Genomic DNA, 7,685 nt, shown 5'->3' with positions numbered 1-7,685 from the left:
TAGATATGACTTAGCTTTATAAAGTGAATATTTTTGTGCCAATTATCTTTAGAGGATATGTAAACATTAAAAGCATGAGAAAACGTCCGAATTTTCGAGAAAAAGTAAAAAACACTAAAAATACGTGTTGCAAAAACTGACTTAAAACATAAGAAATAAATTTCCTGTTGTTCTGCCTCTGCCTCGTTCCCAGGGCATCTTGTATCTTTTCTGACATCAGGAAGACAATACGTCCCAGTTATAGAAAAGAGACAACAGGCGCTGGAAACGAGGTTGGTCAATGCCGTTTATTTTTAAAATATAAAGCTTAAGAGGTGCATTGTGAATTTTATATGGTTTAGAAAAACGTAGTGTTTTTGTTCTTTTAACATTTAACGACAGTTGCTTAGCTTGAAACCACTCTTTTATCTTTCCTATTTCCTGGCTTAAAATATCAGAAAAGAATATGTCACTGTGGATATAAATTAGGTTGTTAACCTCAGTAATTAGTAAAATTTAAGTATTTTGGAAGTCATTAATACAAAAGTTGGTACAGTGGATAAGAAAGAAAAAAAAAGAAAAATCTAAGAGGTATGCAAAATCTATTCTTTCCTCAGCAAGCATTCGTCAACACCCAGGTTTGCATGTTAACACTAATTTTAATTTTTACGATCTTGCTGAAATTCTAAACATAACAGTAAAATAAGGAAATAAGAATATGAGAGAATAACCAATTCAGTTTATTGTCTCGTATGCCGTATGATTCTATTTTCATTTGAGATTAAAACCTCGAAAGTAGCTCCTGTCTGGTCACGTGGTGGGGTATTTTTCTTGACTCGATTACATGATGTACAGTGCTTGTAAACTAGTTGTTTTTAAGTTGACTTATATCCTTTTCAAGGCAGAAAATTGTGTTTTTTACACTGTCCATGATCAATACTGCATAACGCTATGTATCGACCCGCCTACTTTAATAACTCCCGTGATATAAAAGCGCCAAGGGAGCAAAAATAAAATTATCCATTTTGTCTTTAGCTATAGGTTCATAATTGGTTTTTAGTTTTTCTGTATTGTGACGAAAGTTTTATTCTTACGTGCGTTTTTATGTCGATAGTTATGGTATTTTAATGATGTATATGAACTGGATAATTTTAAATTTTGTATATACCTCAAGATGATACCATATAACGAAGAGCTTCGTAAGGAATAAACTATTTTTGCTACTTTATATGTTTTTATACTTATTAGCTATTTGTATTTTGTTTTGATAGATTAATCCTTTGTACTTTTTTTCGTTTTGGTGGGTCTTATTTTTCAAATACTTTCCATAAAGCTTTTGTTTTTTCTTGGAAGACTGCAGTTGACCCTTAGTCACCTATGGACTCAATAAAAGTTTTGTTTTAATATTAAACTTCTTTATGGGAAATGCATTGAAAAAAGTTTTAAAAATAAATTATACCAGTCATTCGTGTTTTTGTTCCTTTTATGAGTTCCCAGTTTGCCCCTAGCAAGAGTTGTCAAAATTTGGCTATAGAGGATTCATTGAACACTCGTTTGTGAATAGTTGTCGTCGTAGAATGGGTAGATGTATCGGTGTTGTCAGATAATAAAAAAGTCGGTAGAGCAGTTTTTTTAAGATATTAAAAAATAAGAACGACAAAATCTACGACATATCCAAATATATCTTTCAACAAGCTTTCGCCAACGCCCAGGCACCATACAAAACACCAGGATATGGTCTAGCCAAGGTACATAAACCTTGTGTTAATGGCGTACCTAAGTTTCGTCCTATTCTTTCTGCTATTGGTACTCCCACGCACAAGCTTGCAAAGTTTCTTGTACCTAAGCTTGTAAGTCTCACTATCAATGACTATACCGTGAAAGACTCCTTCAGTTTTGCGTCTGAAATTGTTCAGCAGAATCCTAACTGTTAATGGCTAGTTTTGATGTTAATTCACTTTTTCCGAATATTCCTTTAGATGAAACGATTGATATTATTATCAATGAGATAGAATCTAATTGTATAGATGGTATTCCTAAGAAAGATTTGAAACATCTTCTTACTCTAGCGACTACCGAGTCTATTTTTGTTTTCAACGGCATATATTGTAAGCAAATTGACGGTGTGGCCATGGGGTCTCCGTTAGGGCCTACACTGGCCAATATTTTTATGTGTCATTATGAAAACATTTGGCTTAAAAATTGTCCGTCTGAATTTAAGGCGATCTATTATAGGCGATATGTTGATGATATTTTTGTTTTATTTGAATCACGTGAGCATGTTCAAAATTTTTATGAATATATTAATTCTAGGCATCAGAATATTAAATTCACGTTTGAAGAAGAATGTGATAAGGTTTTGCCATTCTTGGACGTTTGCGTCATGCGTGAAGGTGATTCTTTTGTCACCAACGTATATAGGAAACCAACATTTAGTGGAGTTTATAATAACTTTTCTAGTTTCATACCCATGGAATATAAACACGGCTTGATTTTTTCTTTACTTTATCGTTGTTACCATCTGTGTTCAGATCTTAATAAATTTCATGTAGAAATATCTCAGTTGAAGACTATTTTTGAAAGGAATGGATACCCTTCAAAGGTTTTTGAATTCTGTCTCAGAATTTTCAAGAGCAGAAATTACGAACCGAAGGAACAAGTGTCCCTTGCTCCTAAGAAAGAGTTAGTCCTTGTTTTACCTTTTTAGGAAAGATTACCTTACAAATTAGAACACGTTTGCACCGTTTGTTTAAGCAGAAACTGGCACATTGTAATGTTAAACTTATATTTTTTTCTAAGAGGATGCTACGTAGCTGCTTTGCCTTTAAGGACAGAATACCCGAATCGTTACGCTCCGGACTCGTTTACTGTTTTAAGTGTAGTGGCTGCAACGCCACTTATTATGGCAAAACAAAACGCCATTTTAAAGTCCGTATGTCTGAGCATTTAGGTATTTCTGCAGTTACAGGTAAACGCGTTAAACTTGGTCCCCAGGCCAGTGCCGTTCTCGAACATTTAATGTTTTTTAATTACTCTCCAGCATCGTTTCACAACTTCTCAGTACTTGCGGAAGAGTCTAAAGATTTTAAACTTACTCTGATAGAGAGCTTATTAATTGAGCGTGACCGTCCCATTTTAAAAAACACGGTAAAATCTATGCCTTTAGAATTATTATGATAGCTCTATTTTCTTCCTATTATATCCTATTATGTTTAGTATTTTATCTCAACTTGTAAAATAAAATTAGAAGCAGTGTGAACATGCCAACCTGGGCGTTGGCGAAAGCTTGCTGAAAGATATATTTGGATATGTCGTAGATTTTGTTTTGCGTGACGGCCTGAGATTATCTTTTAATTTTAATTATCTTGCCGATGTTTACTAAAGATAAAGCGTTTTTTTTTTTTTTGCACATGCTCGTGATAAAATCAAAAAAGTCGACCTTTGAGTTTACCGCATGACGCTGCTGCTGCTGCTGCCGCGTTTTTAGTGTGAATTTTAAGTAAGAGTACTTATTTATAAAAAGATTCATCAATTTTTGATTGGATTACTTTGATAGTTTATTGTTTATATTGTGCCTGTACAAGTCTAAGCTCGTGTTCATTGCTTTTGAAGAAACAACAAAACAATACGTCGCTCCATAACTCATGATGTGTGTTTTGGTAACATTGTCAGGATAAAGTGTCACAAAAAAAGACGAACAAAATAATTTCCTGCATGCGTGCAATGATGCGAAACACGTTGCGCACATTACTTATACCTAACGTGTGGATAATCATACCGAAATATTTACCTCTGGGAAATATATATTATAATACTGACTGAAACTAAACAAGCGGTACAAATCTGAAATATAAATTGGATGTATGTAAAAAAGTTCTTTTTGAAGACGCAACTAACAATTTGCTAATTGTTTTGTATTTAGGGAGTAAGAAGAAATCACTCTACCGTGATGAGATAACAAGAAGATGGATTCGAAACATTGTGAACATAGAAACAACGAACTCGATATTCTCATTCATCCGCTTGTCGCTTATCTTTTGGCCGCCCTATCAGGTGTTATGTTCACAATAAGTAACTTTTTAGTTCAAGTTACTATTGATCAAAATCCTTCAACGAAAATACCAACATTAGAAATTGTTTTTGCTCGAGTAGCGGTGCAATTAGTTGTGATTGCTCCTGTAATGGTCATACGTAGAACAAGTGTGTTGGTTGAGAAAAAAGATCTCTGTTCCTTAATATGCATGGGCTTGGCAGGTTATTTTAACATTGTATTTACTTACCTTTCATTGGATAAGATTCCAATATCAGATACTTTAGTAATAACATTCACCAGTCCATTTTTTTGTGCAATCTTTTCGCAAGTCATATTAAAAGAACGATGCCGCTGGTTTGATATAGCTTGTGGTTGCGTGAGCTTTATCGGTGTTCTCATTGTGGCAAGGCCGAATTTTCTTTTTGGAAGTAATCTATCACCAAAAACGGTTTTATTTCAAAGTAGAAAATTACCAAGGAGCAAATATGAATTTGTTTATCTTTTGGGAGTTTTCTACGCACTTCTTGGTGGGACGTGTTTGGCATTGTATTTTGTTTTAACAAGAAAGTTCGCTAATAAAAATTCACAATTTCTTACGATATTTTTTCCAAGTTTGTTTGGGACTTTACTATCACCTTTTATTATGGTGATACAACAGCACAAATTTGTATTCCCTTCTTCAATGGTGTCTCAAATCAGCATCGTATCTGTTGGGTTGACCAGTTTAGTGGCGTTATGCTTTTTGACTTTATCCTTGAGATTGGAGAATGCAACTACAGTCAACTTGATTCGAAATGTTGATGTTTTGTACGCATTTTTGTTGCAATATTTTGCTATGGGAATCAAACCAACAATATGGAACATTACAGGAGGTATCTTGATTGTTGTTGCTACAACTGTAATGACTTTGAAACGTTGGTTTTCAAATACTTCTTATAAACCTATACCGCAAGCTGATACAGTTGACGAGAACGAAAATTAAGATACAAAGATTGTCACAATATTGTAATATGCTTTGAGTTATTTGCATGATGAAGCCACCTGTAATAATGAACTCAATGTATATGTCCAGAGGTATGGTATAATCCCTCCTCTTGCTTTTTTAGGACATCAGTCCCAATTATAAATTGATCAATGCATACATATGCTCTGCATGAGATCAACAATTCTTTCAGCTCCTTTCAACTTTTTCCAAAATGATAGGACTGACAAACTAAACCTGATTAAAATTTCCAACGCATTTGTTTCATCGGACGACAACAGAAAGCGAGTATTCGGAAAATTTACAAAGGAGGACTGGTAGTTGTCATATACTATAGGCTTTCTCTGCATTATCTTTATTTTTCTTTGATATTGCTTATTTTAAAAATATATCTTACATAAAATATGGCGTTTCTATATTTCTATATATAATCTTCTGCATTTTGTGAACGCTTTCGAGCGCAATATTTTGAAATTTGAAGTATGTTTTAGCCAATCTAGGGGGCCAAAAGTTTAAAAGTTTTCTTAGCCCGCCGGCCCCAACCATGGCAAGGGCTCCTTAATACTGAATAATTTGCCCTCTCCGCTTTCAAAATTGCTCCTCCGGGCCTGGACATTTATTTAAGTAAACGACTTTTATGAGAAAGTAGAATATTAGCTTTCAGCAATCCATTTGACGATATGCTCTTTGTATCTGCTTGTTTTTTATTACAAACCCATTGCTTTTTATTTATTTTCTTATTTTTGTACAAACGTTTATCTTTTGTTTTAGCCGGTAGTTCTTCGGGAAACTTTCGAAAGGATACAAAAGACCTTTATTTGTCATCTCAGTTCTAATACACAGCCTCCAATATTCTTAAACACAAAGCGATGAAGAGTCTAGTATGTGTTTTTAACTTGTTGTATATTTTGACAATGAAAGTATTTCTCTAAAATGATTTTGTAATTATGCGAAATACGTTTGTGATATTTTGAGGCATTGCATACGATAGTTAATTTGTTGATAGTAGATGAATTTTGTATAAGAATTTGATTTGTGTAAGTCAGTAAATAAGTAAGTTTTAACGTCCTTGGGGATTCCATCCTAACGTCTGGCTTTTCCTTCCCACTGACTGTAACTATGTTACATTACCGCTAGAGATACGTACAGCATTGCTCTCTAATTTGCTTACCTGTCACACAAGCCGATTAGCGGTCAGTGAATGGTACCAGATGGGCTTACAACACTGTATTTAAAGTGCGCCTTAGTGGGGACTTGAACCTGAAACCTTATGATTACAAGCCGAATGCCCTACCACTACACCATCTTCACATGCATCTTGAGTTTGTGTATATTTTCCTGAAAAATTTGACACGAGTGGCATCACACGTAGCAAAAGGTATTTGATAAAGTTTTATACTACCTCGTATTTTGTTTTCGTGAATATAACATTGTTTAACATTTTCTTTGAAAAATCTAGTATTGTTTCGATACAAATGCATTGTGATATACGTTAGATCAGGCTTCTCGTTTCTTTAAGTTGAGATTTCAATAGAAGTTGTAACGTACTGATTTAAAGAGAACCTACATAAGTAAAAGTATCATTTTAATGTGACCATCAGTATGGGTTCTATCCTCGTCCTCAGGATCCCTTTGTCCCTGAGCCAGCCATCGCGTTTGCCATACAATGCCCTGAGAACGAGTTTATACATGTTTGCATGGAAACTTGTCAAACTTATACAATTAGTAATCTTTTAAAAGATGTGCATTGATCTATCTAATTATAACTTTTTATGATCATTGCCATTTTAACCTTCTTCATTGTTTGACCTATCGATTTAATAACGTTCTCTTCATCTCACAGAAAAGCTTGCTAAAAATCCAACCCGGGGCATAGCCAGGAGTGATCTTCCAAATCTTCTATTTGGTTCATTATTTAGATTTGTTACTGAAGGTCCATTTCCATGTCATTAATTATCGCGGAACAGCTGTTGTACAACATCTCTTGCGTACAACTCTGTATCCAATAAAACTGTAACGGCGAAAGTCATACTTAATATGTCAATTTTCTTGTCATTTATATTTTAATTTTTTTTCTCGAAAACAAAGAAAAGAGAGTTAACCTATGTTAAATAAAGATTATATAAAATATGCAAAAACATATATTGGCAAAAACAATTTGACGGTTGTTTTTGAGTAAAATAGTTTCTATAATACAAATAATTGGTTTGGCCTTTCCTATTTTCTTATTTAGAAAGCTAAGATAAAAACAATACTCTTAATCTTGTGCCTTCCCAACCGTAGCAGCGATGTGACTAACATTAAATACCGGCTTGACGTAAAGATTTACCATAAAAAACCATTAAAGTCTTGGAGAGCACAAAACGTATGATGATATAAACAAAAGAAACTTTCTAACCTGGACAATCAATTGTAGTTCACAGAGAAGGTTGATGTTATAATATGATGTCAACTCGTGTCCTGTAGTTCAACTTATTAAGTAGATTCATTTGAGTAAGCTTAACAATGTAAGTGAATCAGTTTGATTACAAATGATAAATTTAGAAGTTTTGAAGAAGTTCTTAAAAGTTGCAAATTCTGATCTGATACTTAGGCTTTTATGAAACACATTAATTCTCAACTGATAACACCATCGCCTTTTACCCAGAACTTAAGGCACGGTCTTATAAATAATAGATAACTTCATTCAAT

At 33.8% G+C, this 7,685-nt stretch overlaps 1 protein-coding gene across 3 annotated transcripts; it reads left to right on the top strand.

The window, feature by feature from the left end:
• Positions 1 to 1,017: 1,017 nt before the first annotated feature.
• Positions 1,018 to 6,858, top strand: LOC130612524 (solute carrier family 35 member G1-like). Of its 3 annotated transcripts, XR_008975481.1 has the most exons (3): positions 1,018 to 1,178; positions 3,902 to 5,086; positions 5,766 to 6,858. XR_008975481.1 is itself a non-coding variant. In XM_057433843.1 (2 exons), the coding sequence occupies exon 2, from the start codon at positions 3,945 to 3,947 to the stop codon at positions 4,992 to 4,994; it is 1,050 nt and encodes a 349-aa protein (XP_057289826.1). In that variant the 5' UTR covers positions 1,018 to 1,178; positions 3,902 to 3,944; the 3' UTR covers positions 4,995 to 6,858. The 3 variants fall into 3 exon arrangements, 2 of the variants coding, with proteins under 2 accessions (XP_057289826.1, XP_057289827.1); XM_057433843.1 differs by having other exon boundaries at positions 3,902 to 6,858; XM_057433844.1 differs by lacking the exon at positions 1,018 to 1,178 and adding an exon at positions 3,337 to 3,478 and having other exon boundaries at positions 3,902 to 6,858.
• Positions 6,859 to 7,685: the final 827 nt, after the last annotated feature.

Source organism: Hydractinia symbiolongicarpus, chromosome 10 (assembly GCF_029227915.1).
Source record: "Hydractinia symbiolongicarpus strain clone_291-10 chromosome 10, HSymV2.1, whole genome shotgun sequence".
Taxonomy (NCBI): domain Eukaryota; kingdom Metazoa; phylum Cnidaria; class Hydrozoa; order Anthoathecata; family Hydractiniidae; genus Hydractinia; species Hydractinia symbiolongicarpus.
This window is presented reverse-complemented; position numbering and strand designations above follow the sequence as displayed.